This window comes from Alligator sinensis, unplaced genomic scaffold, assembly GCF_000455745.1.
Source record: "Alligator sinensis unplaced genomic scaffold, ASM45574v1 scaffold1274_1, whole genome shotgun sequence".
Classification (NCBI taxonomy): Eukaryota; Metazoa; Chordata; order Crocodylia; family Alligatoridae; genus Alligator; species Alligator sinensis.
In genome coordinates, this window is record NW_005842570.1 from 492,378 (window position 1) to 510,888 (window position 18,511).

Below are 18,511 nucleotides of genomic sequence, written 5' to 3' on the forward strand. Positions count from 1 at the left end.
CTGGCTGTCATCCTTCTAACATGGGAAAATCTTCTTTGCAGCTGTAATTTTGTTTTTTGTTCTTCTGTGACAGCACTGGATTCCCAATAGTTTTCCAGGTTGCTGCTGTACCGTGTGCCTTTGAATGAGCTGGAGTGGCTCTCTGTAGGAAACGTTACTATCTTTATAACAAAGCAAGTTCAGACAGCACACATTTTTATCTTAGTCTGTAGCAATTTCTGCAAGACCTCTTTGACAGACACAAAACACATCTGTAAACTTGAACCGTCTTGGAACTGTCTAAAAATATTTAGAACTGTGATAATAAGTTTCTTTATGCATGGACAGAGCCTAAGACCAAACTGAACAATAACATAGAAAGCAGATCCTCTCAGAGTCTGAGATATTTCTTATTTGTTTGGGTCATAGCTTCCTTTATATAGAACCCATTTGTGAAGATTCATCACACTACATCCATCCTACATCCTTTTAGGCAGAGGGAGCTTCTCTCAAGAGCTGAACATGGCTATGCTTTATCAAGCCGTATACAGAAGAGCTTCCTTTCTGTGGTGCAGGCTACACTCTACCTACGTTAGAAAAATGCGGTAAGTTCTTGTCTGAACTGTGTTCAGTGGGGAAGCTAGAGCTCGGTATTCTTGTATCAAATGTTTATGATTATCTCTGCTAAAACTCTGTATTACTAATCCAGTGTAGTCTGATGATAATAAAATGAACTGCATGGCCTTGCTTATTGTCTACAGCAACATTTAGCCCCCTTCAGCAGGGGCTAAAAACTTGTCCTAGTGCTGGATTCAGGTATATGCATGCTCATACCAACGGCTGGAAAGTCTGTCAGATATAAGAATGCTCTAGAATGCTCCTAAATATGGCTGAACTAATTTAACAGTGGTCATACTAGCTGGATAGTCATTTTTAATATCACTTCAAACAGTTTGAAGGAAAAACTTTTGATACCCATTCTCAAATAGGACAGCTTTGCTTGGTACGCATATAACGCAATATGTGGTGTACTTGTTCAGGGCTTGAGCTTGATCTTTTGAATTGGGATATCAATGAGAACTTATATTGATCAGTGATCTAATAATTCAAAATAAGAGTCATGTTCACAAACTTAAGATGTACCCAACTTTCCTTGTTAGTATAGACAGTCAATCATGACTTAAAGACCTCAAAACTTGAGAAATAACATAAATATGAGCAAGATTCACAGCTGCTTTGAATTCTTTAAGTTTTAGTAAGATTTAAGCTTTATTTCTGGACACATGATTGTACGTATCAAGTAAAAGGTTTGTTTCAGAGACTGAATTGCAGTTTTTTTTTACAATAATATCCAAAGTTCAAGCCTCTCCCCACCAGTAACAAGCACTTGGCTTGGGGAAGCTTTGGAAATATTTGGAGTAGGAAAAGGATGAAATATTATTGTGACAGTCTCATGACCACCGTACCAGCTGATGGGCATGCCCTGCCCACTGGAACTACATTGCACCTGGGTCTACTCCCCCACCATGACTTACTGTTTAAACTGGTGTGCCTACCTGGTCTCGAGAATGTGCTTGTGTGCCACCTTGGCATGTGCACCGGGTGTTGGCTGCTGTGTAGGTTCCAGCAACCTCTGAAGGGGTCCGTGGTCATCCCGGGGAAATCCCAGAGACTCGTCTGCCATGACTTCAATTGTACCTTCAGTGGTGGGCTCCCCTCCTGTGGACTCCCTCAGATTGGCTGCAACCCTTGGTGGGTATCTGTGGGGCTCCGCCTCCCCTACATCCCATCCATGTTTCAGCCTCCAGGACAGCCAATTGGCGTCAGTGCGGCTCACCCTCTGGTGTTCTCCGCTCCCCTCGTTGACTGGGTTACAATTGATTCCTCCCAGTCACTGTGTCCTCGGGGCATCTTTGAGCTGCCCCGCTCTTCTGCTGTGTTTTTAATTGTGCCTGGCTGCTTGCCGTGGCTTTCCAGCTGCTCCTGTGCCGTCCATGCTCCAGCCCTCCTCTCCGGGCCGTCCCCAGCAGAAGGAAAAAAAAGGGGGAAAAAAAGAAAAAACTTTAACAGCAGAATAAGGGCTAGGGCCGTGACCCATCCCCACTCCCAAATATGATGCTGGTGGTCCCAGCTGTCCCCTGGCATCGTCCCAGTTCCTCTCTCTTGCTGAGGACCCCTCTTGTGGATCCAGCTTTCCGTCCCAGGTGCACACCGGTGCCGTTTGCACAGAGCGTGGGAAGCACCCTCGTCATCCGTTCCCCATAGTGCCTCCCCAGTGTTTCTCCCAGTGCTGGCTTTTATTCCGGCCAGGCGGTGTCCTGGGATGACGTCACCCGCCTGTGCCAGGTCCATCCAGAAATAAGCGCAGCTCACAAACCATGCGGGAGTCTCATGCCGGCATGGCTCATCTCCCTCTCCTTGGTCTGAACCTGGTAAGTTGGCCCTGGTTTAAGGGCTTTTCTTGTAAGGATGGGCTGTCCCAGTCCCGAGCCCTACTGTGGGAAGGGTCTCCTGTCCCCTGGTGACTGTCCCCCTGGGACAACTGGGTTTTGCCTCTGGAGGTGGTAATCAGTGGTTCCTGTAGGGTCCAGGGCGACCCTATTGACACATCCGTGGGGTTCCTCCTTCCCTACACCCCTTTCCACTCAGGTGTTATGATCAGCCTAGGTAAAGCTCAGGTGTGATGATGGGGCCTTCCCCTCCTGTGCTGGGGCCTGGTGAGAATGGCAGCCATAGCGGGGCTTGCTGGTCTCCTGTATTCTTTGAAAACTACAACACAACTGAAAATCCAGCTTAAATGGTTCAGCCAGTATGGTGTGCAGGACAATGTTGCCCCTGCACTGAGTGCTTTCCTTATGCGTGTAGGTGCCTCAGTGATGGGTGAACCCCCTGTACTCTTTGGGTTTATGGTGCCTCCTGGTGGGTGGGTTTTCTGGTCCAGGTTCTTCTCATCCTTCCGCCAGGCCAGGTATGGCAATGCTTTGGGACATGCCCTGCTGTGCTTACACAAAGCTTAGTGCTGCCAGTCCCCCATTGGTGCACTCTGGGCCCATGGATGCTCTGTCAGGATGTGCGGTGCCAGGGGGGCTCTGTGCTGGGTTTTTCCCTTGGTGGATGCCAGTAGTGCCCACTGGGCTTCCCTCTCCTAGTCCCACCTGACCTGTGTATTTCTACGTGGTCCCCTGCAGGTGCCAGAGAGCAATGCTAGATCTGGGCTACACGGCTTGCCGGCCACATTGGTTAAACTGGCGCTCAGTTAACCTAATTTAACCCCCAGTGCACTGTTGGTGACCAAGGCTTCCTGAGTTTTCTCAGGGAGCTCATCCCTGGGGAGAACAACTCACTTCCATCAGTCACAGAGAGCATGTCTGAGTTCTCCCCAGGTGCATCAGCAGTGAGACATGCGTGCTGCTTCTCCAGGCATGCTGGCCCTGAGAGGAGGCACTGGGTCTCTTCTGGCCATGGAGAGAGACTTTGGCTCCGCTTCCAGCACTCCGGCGTGCTCTCCTCACATTTCTGTCCCCAGGCTCCTTTGAACCTCAAGGCTTCAGGGCCCCTAGCCAACCAGCAGAATTCCTTCTGGCTGCAGGGTGCTGGCTGACTCACCCACAGACCTGCCATGAGGACACTGGCATCACCATGAGGAGGGCAGGTGCCTGTCACAATTCTATCCCATTCCTCTGTTCAAACTGAGCCTGTGGTACTCAGTGATCTAGAGCAGAGGTTGGTAACATTTTTGGGCAGAGTGCCAAAAACACCCACAACCTCAATGTGTAAGATGTTGGTGTGCGAGGGGTGGATGGAGGGGGAGCTATTGTGACAGGGCAGCCCCAGCCCCTTCCCTGTTGTCTGCCCTGAGGCACACGTGCCAAGCAAAATGCCTTTGCTTGTCATGCTCTGGTGCACATGCCATGGGTTGCCTACCTCTGATCTAGACCAAATCATGCAATGAACATTCTGATTCTTTCTACCTGCAGATACTTATTTGAGCTAAAGGAAGATGATGGCCTTTGTAGGCAAGCCCAGAACTCAGGAACTTTCTACCTCTTTCACAATCTCTTCCCCTTCCTGCAAAAAGTTGGAAGCAAACATTTGGCCCCACAGATAAGTGCATCAGGTATGCAGGTTCTCTGCAGTTAACACCTTCATGTATTAACCATCTCAAATGATGTAGTCAGTTTTCTTCCATTAACTATATTTCAGTTGATACCATATCGACTGATAAGTCCCTGTTCTTTGTGTCTCTGTCTGAGACCCATCATAATACCAAATCAGAAAATCTGTTAGGCTAGATGTGTGTGTATTCTTGTTGATTTATTAACATCAAGTAACTGTATTTAGAATTAAAACCATTGGACATGAACATAAGGTACATTGAGCACATTTCCTGCAGGTATATGTACAGGATATCTACACAGGTTTAAGCTATTTATTAATATGTCTTCTGAGACAGTGGTTTTACATGTTTTAAATGTGGGCCATCTTTTATTTTGAAGATAATAGCTCGTTAGGGAAGTGAGCTACCCAGTGAGCTAGGCGATGGGAGGGAATTTGGCATAATCTGGAAGGACTATTCTTGGAAAGCTATTCAGTCACCTCTGTGACACAAGTAATTTTAAGGAAAGGGACAATGTAGATCCCCAGAGCACTGGGACATGTTCCTTTTGCTCGACATGATCAGGGTCCAGAGTAATCTGGATTCTCAGTTCTCGTGTTTACCCCTTTAATTGTAGAATCACCACATACCCAGTTCTACCCTTTCTTACCTGTGTCCTTTGACTTGGAGGTTTACCCTCCAATGGGAAATTAGAATGGGTACTAACCTACCCAGTTTGGGGAGTTATTATCAGGAGCACCATGAGACATCATTGTGAGTAAGCTATTTCTAGATACCTGGCCATAGAGCCATAGGAAACTTCTGTGATATGACTTCATTACATTGGCATGGAATGTATGCATCTTAAAGGTTAGGATATTGTTATGGTTGCATTAGTGTAAGTTAATTACAGTTAATTCGTCCCTTTTACTCTGGTGTTTAGAACTGAAGAGGATTCTGAAGAAGTTCAAACAGAACAAACAAAAACTAGAGGATTCAGTGCTGATTGGCTGTTCAGATGAATGCATGGCATACTTTGCCCTGGATTTAGGTAAGAATAATTCTTCTGTATATGTTTGATGCACTGGGTTGCTATGTGTATGTATGCTGCATACACATATACACTGGAGATGCTCTCAAGTGGCACATTTAGCCCTTGGTGGGTGAGAGGTTGCGTCTTAACTTCTCTCTTCCCATCTTGTTCTTGCTAGGAGGTCCTGTGACTATGACATGTCTCCAGTGTCACAGGAATTATCAAATAATGTAATTGCTTCTTTCTCTGTTATAGTCAAATTGGAATGAAATGTCACACAACAATTTAGGAACATATTACTATAAATGTGATGTCATTTCTTTAGTAATAAGCCCATGTCATTAGCTGTTGCATGAGAATTTGTAGAAATTGTACATTGGTTAACTGGTAAAAGGAATAATGTTGGGGCCACAAGTGAGGTTTCTGTTTTACATGGACTTACTCATTTCCAGGTTCCTTGGAAAAAATGGACATTGAATCTGAACTCAAGGGATCATTTACCGAGTTATGGAAAGCTTTCTTCCAGCTAGATGGGAAGGATGCCTCCTTGCTGTCCTTGGTATGATATAGGTTATTTTACTTATGGAAGTTATGATTGCTGACACCATTCCTTTCATTCTCAGTCATTAGTTTAATTATTTAAAATATACTGTGGAAGTATCTAGGAGCCTCAACATTACACTAGGCAGTGTGCAAACATGTTGTAAATGGCAGGCCCTTCCCCAAAGACATTACAATCTGAAAAGCAAGATATAATAGGTGGGTGAAGCAAACAAGTGAGTAGCTGGAGAAAGAGGACAGAATGGGCATGTCCACATGTGCAATTAATGTGGAGTAATAAACTTCAGTGCTTATTGCGCTGGAGTTTATTGCTCCCAGACATGTTGTTTGAACTTGTGCCCAGGACTGCAGCACATTGAGCTGGGTTGAAGCAGCCCCAGCTGGCAGGGGCCCAAGGGGTCAGCCTGCCAGCCCAGGACTGCTCTGACTCAGCTCAGCATGCTACAGAGGGGCTGGCTAGGGCACAAGGGTGCTCCAGTGCAGGGCTAGCTGGCAGGCAGCCCTGAACTGTAGCATCCTTCTGCCTCAGCCAGCCACACCGGTGTCTATACATGTACTGCTGCAGAATAATAAACTCCGCAGCAGGGTAGTACTTGTATTTACAAATATTTACATGTATTTATTTACAAGTGTCACAACCCAAAGGGTGTGATTTTTGTTTTTGTGTGCTTCGGCACTGCTAAATTGTCCCTGCTAAATTGCAGCTTCCTTGCATGGTGGAGTTTTCTGCTGCAAAAGAGAACCCCGGTGCAAGGGAGAATTTCCCGCCAATTTGAAGCTTTCTTTGCAGGGTGCATTTCTTTGTTGCAGCACAGAAATGCTCGTTGCAAAGAGTTCCCGCCATTTGTATGCTAATTCGAGTCCCATTATTGGCCAGTTCTAAATTATTCACATGTGGCGGTTAGTGATTGGCTTGCTAGCCGTATAAAAGGCTTGAGTGGTTTCCGCCCAAGTTGGAGGACTCCATGAACAAGGGAGGAGGAGACTTCACGCTGTGTGAAGATCTCTAAGCGCTGCGGATCCTTACGGACCCAGCGCATTTCAAGTAGGCAACAGAGGTCTGATCAACCTCCAGCCTCTCCCCGTCACCGATAGATTCCCAGACGTATCCCTTCCTGCGCGCAAATGAACCGGACCCACGGAGCCTAGCAAACTTCGTGTGAGTCCTTGCCGGACGACTCCAGAGCTCTTCTACCCGGGTTCGAGTCCTGCAGGTTTATTTTCCCGTCGCCGAAACCCTTTGCGACGTACCCTCGTATTTTTCATCTTCCCGTCGCCGGAACCCTTTGCGACGTACCCTCGTGCCCTGCAGGTTAGAGTTTTGTTTTCTTTTCTCTCTGTAACCGCAACTTAAGCAAGCTTTCCAGCCTACACCACTGCCATCTCAGTGTAAGTAAACAATCTTTTAAACTACCGCTACGCGTCCGTGCCTAATTCCAGCTCGAAGGCCTTACCTCTCCGCCCCGGCGTGCCCGGGCTGCTGGCCACAGCCCGCGTGCAGCGCGAAAAGGGCTCAGGTCGCTCCCGGCCCGCACAACAAGTACTACGCTGCTGCAGAGTTTATTAGTTTACTCCAGCCTAATAGCACATGTAGACACTGACATGTTTACCGCAGAGCTAATTAGTCAACTGTAGTGAACAGCTCATGTAGACACGCCCAATGACAGCGGTAATAAGCTGCTTTAACATGGGCCAGGTCTGTGTCCAGTCCGTATGTTTTCCAAGCCAGTCAGCATCAGTAATCGCAACTTGCATAACTACTATTAGGTGGCAGTTTTCTGTAAATCTCACAGGTGTGAGTGGTAGGAGGCATTTGAAAGGGGAAAGTGTGGTGTTCTTTCTGCATTATTATATTTAAATTGCTCCTCTTTAAGCCATTACTCTGCAGACATCCTAATTGGTTTTGGAAGCCTCTTTGTTCCACATTCTGCCCAGTGGCATGTGTGCAGTAGCAGATGGCAGATCAACTTAAAAGAATACTTAGATGCTATGTACTGTTTCTGTTAAATCAAATCCCAGTGTGGATTTTTTTCCTTGTTCTTTTCCTCTGCTAGTCACTGGGAGAAATAACGAGCTTGAAAGCTTGAATGTGGATGCATCCACTTTTCAAAACAGCTTCTTTCACGTGAGTTTCCAGGGCTTTCTGACCTGTTGAACTAGTGTTTGATCCACATGGACATGTTGTAGGGAGAGAACGGCAAAGTATTACTCACAGAGGATTTCATAGATTTCTTAGACATTAGGGCTAGAAGAGACCGCGGAAGGATGTAATGACTGCACTAAGTGAGCTCAAATCACCTATTCAAACTGATTTGTATTTATGTTTTGTACTTATAGGCTCAAGCTCTCCTTCGCTGGCATGACACACACAAATACTGCAGCAAAACTGGCCAGCCTACTCAGAAGAACCTTGCTGGCAGCAAGCGTGTTTGTCACACCAATGGAATAATTTATTATCCACAGGTAATCATCTCTACAGCAAGACAAATAACACACAAGCCAAAATTGCTGCACGCAATATGTGGGAATTTGTAAGTGCAAGATCAAAAGCTGCCTATATTGACTTGCATACTTTTTCCTTATTGCTTGTCCAGTGTCTCAAAACCTTTAAGCAGAAGCAGTAGCACTTGAAACAGCCTGTGTTCTCATAACTGTTGTTTTCATGGAGTAGTTGATTTGTCTGACCTCTGATTCCCACTTGCTTTACTGTTTGGCATGTTCTCTAGATGTCCCCAGTAGTTATCACTTTGGTGTCTGATGGGAGCCGGTGTCTTCTTGCACGGCAGGCGTCGTTCCCTCAGGGGATGTACAGTGCTCTGGCAGGCTTCTGTGATGTTGGTAAGAAGAGCTCTGACCCAGCATTGTGGGAGACTTTGAGTCTGGAGACCAGCCAGACCTATTGCTGTGCGGTTCCATGGAGCTCAAACACAAATGTGGTGTTCTGAAAAAAGGGGAGGATGTTACAAGAACAGCCTTGTTCAACCAGCAGTGTGAAATAGCTGAAAATATTTGGAGAGAGGAAGGGGCTATAAAATGGGGTAAAAAAGACAGGATTAATCAGCATTGACCTCCTATTCCAGTCTCTGTTCATGTATACAAGTATGAAACCTATGAGTTAAAATTTCAGAACACTTTTAATATCCATTTTGCAGGGGTAGTATAGGTTGGGTGTATTACATGGAAATATGTGGACTTGATGATTCTGGTAGAAAGTTATTCAAAACTGAAACGAAAGAAGGTGAGCATAGCTTATTTTGTTTACTTACATACTTAATATGGTTACTGTCACCTTGATATCTGTGTATCTCAGGTCCCTGGCACCCAGAAAGCAAATTATAAGAGAACTAAATACATTTGGTAGATCTGATATTGTGTCCCATTGTAAGACATATTTGCAGAATGATCCAACGTGCTGAATTTCATCAGACCTGAAAGTCTTCAGAAATTACCAAATTTCTCACATACAACACACACCTTTAAAAAAAACCCCAGGGTTGATGAAAGTAGGGGTGTGCATTTTATGTTAGGGAATAACTAGGGAAAAGAGAAAGTAAAGGCTGCACTTGATCTACAGGGAGCACAACAGTGATCAGGCTTGGCTCCCTGGCTGCTGCTTACTCAGTTACTTACTGCAAGGAAATATCCTTTTTTTAATTCATTCTGCTTTCAAAAGACAAGGTATGTATCTTATTCTGGGGTGTGTTGTATTCAAGAAAATACAGATTTATCCCTCCATTTTTTTGTGTGGCATGAGGTATAAGTTTCCTTCCCAAGGGAAATCTTGCCATTGTTATTTGAGATGACACAAGGTTGTTCATAATTAACTTGAGTGTTTCTAGGTGAGACACTGGAGGAGACTGTCCGCCGGGAGGTGGCAGAAGAAGTGGGATTGGAGGTGAAGTCAATGTGGTATTCTGCTTCTCAGCACTGGCCTTTTCCCAACAGCTCGCTAATGATAGCTTGTCATGCTACGGTGTGGCCACAGCAGAATGAGGTTAGCAGTTCTCCATGATTTTATTACCTTCACTGCTTGGTGAGGTCTCTTTTCCCAGTTCACAGAACCATCATTGCACTGTATTTGGAAATTGCCACATCCTTTAAAGTGCAGTGTTCAGCTGGTTTTCTTTAAATGAGTGATCTTCTTAACAGCTTGACAATCACCCTGTTTGAAAATAAGGTAGATGTGTACGAATCAAATCCAAACTCCATAGTCAGGTCCATCTTTGATTTTGTGTCTTGTTGTCAAAGGAGCTTACTAAATTTGGCTGTGTTTATTTCCTCATTCATCCACCAGCATCATAGGGGTCAGTATAGTGATGAGATAGTGCTTACTGGCTAACTGCTGCATCAAAAGAAACTAAAGTCTATAAAATATCAGTGGTGACTTTTCATGTACTGTGAACAGCATGGGGTTGATATATTCATCATGATAGATATTTAAGGTATATAGGCCATTCTAATGTTCTGGAATCAAGTTTCAAATAATTATTTTAAAGCAGATTTCAGCCGGGTGAAAGGTGCTGGACTAAACTTGTGGGCTATGAAATTTTCCCTTTATTTAGAGAACACTACAGACAGTGAAAGCGTTAGTTTTCCCCACCCACATGATATGCTTGGAGTGATCACCTCTATGGCAGTCTCTGTTCCAATTCAGTCATTGCCCATTTTGTGGAGCCTGCTGCTGAGGATATAGATCACTATCTGGGCACTGGTCAGAGACCAGAGAAAGCTACTGAACAGCCTCATTTTCACAAAGTGCTGAAATGTGTTTGCTTTAAAATTCCTGGTAAGCAGGGCCTGCTTTGGCTCTAAGCTTGCCTTTTCCGTATCCAACATCACTCCTCCATCTGGTCCAGATGGGGAGAAATCTCTTCCCTGTATAGTCATATAATACAGTGGAATCTTGAACTCGTTAGCTTTCATCGATAGAAAATCTGTAACACACAAGTCATGAAGGTCTAGTTAGCTGTTCTTAAAGCTATATTCACAATACTTTGCACTTCTTGAATTTTTTCCAGATCAGAGTGAACAAACTGGAGCTGGAAGCAGCCACTTGGTTCAGCCTTGAAGAGGTTGTGGAGGCACTCAGAAGGGAACCTAGGCCTCTGAAACAAGAAGATGGCAGGTTCTCACTCTGGCTGCCTCCAAAGTGGGCCATAGCCCACCAACTGATTCAGGAATGGGTTAAGCAACAGAGCAACATGCCTGCTTAGGCACAGTCAGTCTACAGAGACGGATTATTTTACCAGGTTACAACCATTGGGGAAGCGTTCTCAACGGCAGTGGTGACCCAGTCAGTATGACTTACAAACTCAGGTACACAAGAGGCACAGTTTTAATGATAAGTCCCAGGCACTCCAATCGCATGGAAGCATTGATTAAGACCTCAGCTCCCAGCAAAACTAAACAAAAAAGTCCAGAAAGCCTATACAACCATATGTATCCTAGAAACAGGATATACCCTTCTGGTACTGCATTCCATCTCCATCCAGTCTCCCTCTGCTCTTGTCTTCATATACTAAGCTTCTTACTTCCTTGGGATGCTTACCATGTTTGATCCATGATCACATATACTCTGGCAACTAAAAATTGTTGAGAGGCACCACTTTCCAACTCAAGGCTGAATATGCTGCCCCTGTCATACTTCCATCACAGGGAAATGAGAGAACAATGATGGTTTGGTGATAAATAGGGAGTAAAACAAGGGTAAATTTTTAACTTGAATGATGAGCAGAAAGGAACTGATTGGACAAAGGGTCTGCACTTCTGTACCTCACTTCCTTGCTTTATATTTTGCTCTTTTTTAACTTGTCCCCACAGCCAGTTTTACCATAGCAACACAAACATCCATATCTGCCTATCATTTTCTGTTCCCTTCCCTGCCAACACCTTCACCGTCACACAAATCTGCTCTAGCCAGGGTCAGTAATTACAGAGTGGAGGAGCAGAGTAATTCAAGGCAACACTAATGATAAGGACGAGAGAGGCCTGGAGACAGCTGCAAATAAGAAATTCAGCCCACAATTGCTGTATAGGCCAGCTATCAAAACCCAGAAAAAGTAATATATATGTAGTTTATATTGTGCAATTTCTGTATCCCTTTGGGAATTCTACATTTAGTGTACAGAACAGGATGTGCATCTCTTAGCTACCTCTTTCTTCATATTTTATAACAAATGTTCAGTATATATTTGCAACATATGTTTATGTCAATCAGCAGTAGCCTAATCTGGTGGAGATTTATGGCAATGTCAGAATTCACTAGAGGCTAGGCCTCTTGAATTCAGAAAAATTCTACTTAGCTTGTTATTCAGTTCAAGCTGGGTTTCTTTGATCAGTCCTTATACTCTATACAATTTTGACTACCTGTTTTTCTTACTCTCTACCAGACAAAGGGGAAAAAGCTAATTTCTTGTTTTCAAAAGCTTTAAAAATGCCCAGAATTAAAAACAAGTTATTGAAAAAGCCGTTTTTCTTTTAATTATCAATTAATAACAATTAAAATAAAACTAATCTGATATCTTGCCTGATTTAGGAGTATTGGATGGAGATTATGAACAGTATGGAGAGTGAGAGAGCACTGTGGCATACGGAGCATGTACTCTCTCCATCCATTATCACTGTGGACATTCATCATCATCTGCATTTTAGCATGCAAGTGTAAGAGGAGCTGAGCATGGGCACATGTTTTCCCTGGGTCTCTCTGCTTGGAGGGCCACAGGAAAAGGTCCCAGAAGTCCTTCTAACTTGAAGTGAAAGTGCTAAGTCACTAACGATGCAGTGTTGTCAGGTGCCTGCAGGGATCTAATCCTCATAACAACAGAAGAGATTAGGCATGATTACGTACAGGATAGGTGAGCAAACTGGCTGGATACCATAGAAAGAGGTGGGGGCAAAATGGCAAGAGGGATGTGGCTTTTATGTGAACCTGCATCAAGGATCTAGTTTAATCCCAATGACTGCTTAAAAATTAGTCAAAATACAGCATTGTCCCTACCAAAGTCATCTGGAAAATATGGACTGTTCTATGACAGTTTCAGAAAAATGAAGTGGGATTACTTTTCCACATAGAAATCATATAACAAGAACAATGGACTCCAGCAAGATAGTGTTTCTTACTCTACAGTAAAATGTATTCTTACAGTAGAAGATCAGAGACACGGAGCAGGTGTAAGTCAGCATAACTCAATTGACATCAAGGCCAATTTACACCAATGGAGAATCTGGCTATCTAGCCATGAACCATTTCATAAACTGTTGTATGAAGTGTTGAGTCCTCTGTGTATTCAAGTCCTGGAAACCAGGTTACTGCAGCTCCAACCAGTGTCTGGCCAATCGTTAGCATTGTATAAATAATATTTTGAAATGAGCAGAATACATGGCCGTGATACAGCAGTAATGAATATTGATTTAGTCCTTGCAGCAAGTGCAGAGAATGCTTCATTTCTAATAAAAAAATCCAGTTTATATAGATTTTCAGATGAAAACTCTCACTGCTCTGAAGGAGGTCAGGTTCAGGTCAGCATTCTGCACATCAGCCAAAGGGAACTGGACACAGAGTTAAATTTCTGTCCCCTTGGAGCCAATAGAGGTTTAAATTTAATTGAATCATATGGCAACCTGGGTACAAGAGCTCAGGAAAATATTAGCTGAAATTGCTATGTCCAGAGGGCAGCTGCTCAGGTTGTGACGCTGAACGTTCACTGTCACCTCAGACTGCTTGATTGATCTTTGGTAAGGTTCAGTTTTCCCATTGGAAGCAATATGTATCCACTATGAAAGACAGAATTTGATCTGAGATTGTAACGGACTAAAGAGGGTATTGTCAGCCAAGAAATTACTTTACCAGGGCAGGCTCTAAGCCACGATGAGCGCACACTGGATCTGCTGTGCACACCAAGAGACTTTAAAAAATATGTAAGAGCCCAGCAAAGTGCCCTGACAGTAATGTATGATTATAGATTTAGACATGCACACCTTCAAGGTAGCTGTAAGCAGCTTGGAGCAGAGGGAGAAATGGGCTAATATAGTGTTTGTTGTGGCCCAAGCTCCGTTTCTGTAGTAATATTTTTGTAAAACTAGACTACATCTCCAGTGAAATCAGTGATGACCTCAGGCTGTAACTGAATACTGCTTCAGTTTTCTGCTTAACAGCAAATGGCTGCAGGTACTCATCCTGTGGAAAAAAAAAAACTTCTAAATATCAGTCATACAACAAAACAGCCACCTGGCAATGCAAGGACTCCACCAAAACTACCTCTTTAAAAGTGAGGGGTCCGTCTGTCACTGAGCACTTCAGACATGAGCCACCATGACAGGCCTATCTTTCATCAGTCAATAAATATCAGCACCACAGCAATCGACTGCTTTTACTTAGCTATCTATACCAAGAACAAAATAAAGTAGTTAAATCAAATCAGCTTTTTGATAAAGGAGAGAGAAATCAAGGGAATGGAGCAAGTAGTTCTTTTGAACGTAGTAGTAGCAGCAGTCCATTTCTTGTGCTGCTGCAACAGCTCTCTTTGTCGCTTATATAATACAGTGGAATGTGCTTGTGTATACAGGCAGTCCTCAGCTTACAACGTTTCGAGTTACAATGTTTCGCACTTACAACATTTATAAATTGACACCCTGTTTCAACTTTACAACGCCAGTTTCAACTTGCAACGCTTGATCCGATGCAATACCATGCCAGTGAGCAAGTTCGCTGCATCACTTATCTCCCTGGAGAACATCTGTCCAAACTTCCTTGGACACTTTCTTTAAGAAAGCAGCCAAGACTCCAGAAAAACCTGCAGCCAAGACTCTAAGAAGACTCCAGCCAAGAACCATTCAAAAAGTCCAGCAAAGTCACCTCAAAGAAGTCCTTCCAAATCAATATGATTGCTATTTACAATATAAATATATTAATGTAACTATATTATTCATCTATAATTGATCAAGTACAAAATGCTAGGGTATTTTTGGTGAAAATAGGGTAATCGGGCCTTGGTTCAGGAACCAATACCCCATTTATTACATGGTTTCTTATGAGAAAATTGGTTCCGAGTTACAACATATCAACTTAAGACAAGGTTTTCAGGAACCAATTGTGTTGTAAGTCTGAGGACTGCCTATATAGTATCTTCTTTCATAAAACTCTCTCCTAGAGATGCTTTACATTTCTTAAATTATTAACTGTTAAAATGAGAAGCATAAATACAATATATCTTGTAGAGAGAGAGAGAGATCTTTTATATTTTACAATATATAACTTTACATATATTTAAAGTTACATACATAGGAGATTAGAAGACAAAGAATAAGAATTTGAGATAAGATTTCAAGCGAGATGAAAAATTAATGATACACAGTAATGCATTCCTGTAGACAGACACTACAAAAGAGAAGGACCTCAGACTAGCTGTGGCCAGACTGCAAAGGGACAAAGAGGAGTCCAGCAGCAGATGAGTGGAAGCAGTAAGAGAAGTAGAGAAAGTCGGGCTGTGCGGAATGCCTCCGTTTTGTTTCGGCTTCGGATTTGGCGTTTCAACAGGACAGCGATTCATTTCGACATTTCGAATTGCTGTTTCATTTTGTTTCAGCTGAAACATTCAAGTTTTGACATTGTTTGGACGCTGTTTTGGTGTTTTGACCGTAGGTTATAATCGGGAATGACTAAAATGCCTATAACTTTGTCGTTTCTTGCCCGATTCTGATGAAAGTAGTAGGAATGGCAGCCCCTTCTGGGGGCATGAAACCTGCCAAGTTTCTGGGAAACTGCATTTAGTCACAGAGTAGGGTCCCTAGAGATGGCCATGGTCCCTAGGGCCCCGTGACCGTGCCTGCTCTGCCCTGTGGGCACCTTCTCTTCTCACCTGCTGCCACGTCTTGTTGGAAAAAACAACAGATAAGGAGGCTGCCCTCGAGCTTCAGTTCAGTCATGGTCCTAATGGACTGTACTAAACCCTGAAGGTTCTTGGACCCTTTGCTGGGACCCACTCTAAGTAGGTGCCCCAAGGGGATACCCTAAGCCTTATGGGCTAATTGTGTGGCTCCAACCATCCCTTACCACACCCTATGCCTTGCAGGTAGTATATCGATATTGTCCCTGTAATGAGGTCTTGATCTTACTCTACCTTCTATTGTTGCTGGGCTCTCTATGCCCCTGTCACTGCGCCCTCACTGGCACTGGGGCCTCTACCCAACACGGTAGTGTTCCCCAATGCGGTCTCCTTTTCCCCTACAGCCTCAGTCCAGTCCACCACTTTAAATGCCAACAGGTAAGCAGCACAGTAGCACTAGCATCTCAGCAGCCAAACTGTCACAGAGCCTCTTTTCTTTCCTGCAGGAGCTTCTTCTCCAGCAACTGCCAGAGAACTCTCCCTGCCAGCCCCAGTCCTGGGGCTTAGATGTGACCAGAGCCCTGCCTCCTTCCAATCAGCTGACCGGGGACAGGTATAGGTTGTACCCATGTTGATCTAAGGACATGGCAGACAAAGTTCTTTGGGTCAATCTGATATCTTTTAGTAGACTAACTGAATAGTTGGAGAAATATAGAATAGCAAACTTTTGGGTTGAAAACCCTTCATCGGGCTGAGGAAGCACCTGCAGTTGGTGTGTGCTCTCTTCCTGGATGGAAGGAATAGTAAAGAAACCAAAGGCTGGCAACAGCTTAGGCACTCACAGGCTTATATGCTGTTTTTAAACTTTTCAGGTCCCTCCCCCAGATCACTAGGATTGGAAGGGACCTCAGAGAGAGTTGTGGCAGACGCTGGCCAGCTACAGACGTCAGTCTGTTCCCCCCTCCTCCCTCTCCCTCTTCTTACTTTCTTTCCCTGCAAGCCCAGCTTCAAAACACCTTTGAAATGCCGAAATGTGTTGAAACGTTTGAAATGAAACAAGGCGAAACTTTTTGAAGATGTCTCCCGTTTTATTTCAGATTCAGATTTTTGGGCGTCGAAACACTGCCAAAATGAAACTGTGGTTGAAATTTCGCACAGCCCTAAGAGAGAGACCACATGCATGATGTAGGCTGAAAACACATGTATAGAGGGTGTTACATACAGAGCCATTTTGAACAGAATCTTTTCAAGAAAAACAGGAGGATGGGTGGGGTGATGTGGTCAGTCTAGTAGGTATAATTGAGTATATGGATAACAGCTACCTATGCATCCTAAAATCTGTCACTGAAGTGTTGTTCACTTGATAACAGAAACAAGGCAACAAAAAGTTGAAAAGACTGGGAAATCATTGAATCCAAATACCTACAGTCACGAGAGCTTTGAATATGGGTCTGATAAATAAAGCTGCTCCGAGTATACAAGATGGAGAAAGGATTATCTCAGCTGTCATGAATGAACTTGAACAGAAACAGACGTTAAAAATAAATCAAAGAACGGGAACGGTAAGAAACACACATGGAAAGGTTAAAAAAAGGGGCAAAGGAATAGGATTTGGAGACTCAGGAGACCTCTGGGGTTTTTGGCAAATCACTTCTCCCCTTCCCTCAGTTTTCTTTTGGCATCTTTTGTAAAGGAGTTTGATATTTACAAAGGAAAAGTACTACACAAGATCATGGTAATATCATCATCAGAGAGGTGCACCCTTTATTTATAATGGGGAATAGCACTGAAATTAGTCATTTCTCCCTGGTGGAAAAAACGTACTAGTAGATTTATTTTCTTACTTAACCTATTGATTAAATCACAGGACAGAGGCTACAAATTCTCACATAGTCATTTCTGCATCAGATGGTAACTTGTTTTATACAGATTGCAACTTTTTGAAAGATACCCATTACTTCAACTCTTTAGGCTGAGAATGAGTCAGTCATGCCTGCAGGTAAATTTGTGTTAGAAAAGCAGGACTGGAAGGGACCACTGGAGGCATCTGGTCCTATCCCTGACAAAAGTTACATATTGTAAAATATAAAAGATATCTCTTACCAAGATACAAGATATATTGTATTTATGAGAATCTTAGACTACTTCAAATGTAAAGCTATTTCCTCAATAATTAAATTATTACAAAATTTATAGTTTTCCTTGTATAGAAACTAGTTACTGGAAGATTGTGAAGTTTGTATGGTCACTGCTGTAGCAAGCAAAGCAGCAGCAGCAAGGGGGCAAGCAGCAGGGAAATTAGCCTCTGCAGAACCCCATGATAACTGCAAAGGAGCTCACCTACTGCTTCATGGGCCAGATCTGGCCCCGTGTTATCCAGCCCTGGGGGCTCCCTACTGGTCTGGAAATTCAGCAGCAGGAGAGGTGCCATCTCTCCCCTGCTGACAAATACCTGGATCCATGGGAAGTGGGCTGGATAGTGTGGCCCTGCACCCTGGATTAGGCGTGCAGGACTCAGTCCTGGCACATGAGGCTAGGTGAGGGCAGTAAGGGCCCCAGGGCCCAATCCTGGCATGAGGCCAGGCAGAGCCCTAGTGCCTGATCTCAGTGTGTGTGGGCAGCATGAAGTCCTAGGTTGTGGGACTAGGAGAACCAGTGTGGGACCAATCTTGGCATACAGGGCTCAGTTTGGCCTGCAGACTGACCCGGTGCCATTCATCAGGCCCACCGGGCCCAAAGATTAAGCACCACTTCTATACTGCTTTCAGTACTCAAGCTAGCTGCATGGTATAGTGTGGACCTAGTTCTATTTTTCAATAGCTCATAATGAAGTAATGGACAAATCTGTGGACATTCCATGAATGCAATGGCAATGCGTAGGGGGTGCACATGTATGCCGATTGGCTGTGCTTGCCACTTAAGCAATAGACTGGGCGGGGGCAGGCAGGAGCACTAGTGCCCCTCCTGCAAGCGCCAGCCGATCCCCCCCGCCCCCCCCCCACGCAGCGTGGGTGGGCC

General features: G+C 44.1%; 1 protein-coding gene across 7 annotated transcripts in view; it reads left to right on the forward strand.

Moving 5' to 3' along the window:
- The window catches only part of NUDT13 (nudix hydrolase 13), a 26,509-nt gene extending 13,305 nt beyond the window's left edge, over window positions 1-13,204 (forward strand). For 4 of the 7 annotated variants that reach the window (XM_025214171.1, XM_025214172.1, XM_025214170.1 and 1 more), the window contains exons 2-9: window positions 409-584; window positions 3,957-4,096; window positions 5,019-5,126; window positions 5,561-5,667; window positions 8,007-8,132; window positions 8,396-8,507; window positions 9,509-9,663; window positions 10,688-13,204. In XM_025214171.1, the coding sequence (XP_025069956.1) occupies window positions 502-584; window positions 3,957-4,096; window positions 5,019-5,126; window positions 5,561-5,667; window positions 8,007-8,132; window positions 8,396-8,507; window positions 9,509-9,663; window positions 10,688-10,882 (1,026 nt within the window). In that variant the 5' untranslated portion in view covers window positions 409-501 and the 3' untranslated portion in view covers window positions 10,883-13,204. The remainder of the gene's footprint in view (window positions 1-408; window positions 585-3,956; window positions 4,097-5,018; window positions 5,127-5,560; window positions 5,668-8,006; window positions 8,133-8,395; window positions 8,508-9,508; window positions 9,664-10,687) is intronic. The other 3 variants (XM_006032401.3, XM_025214169.1, XM_025214174.1) reach the window with 2 other exon arrangements.
- The last annotated feature ends 5,307 nt before the right edge of the window (window positions 13,205-18,511 follow it).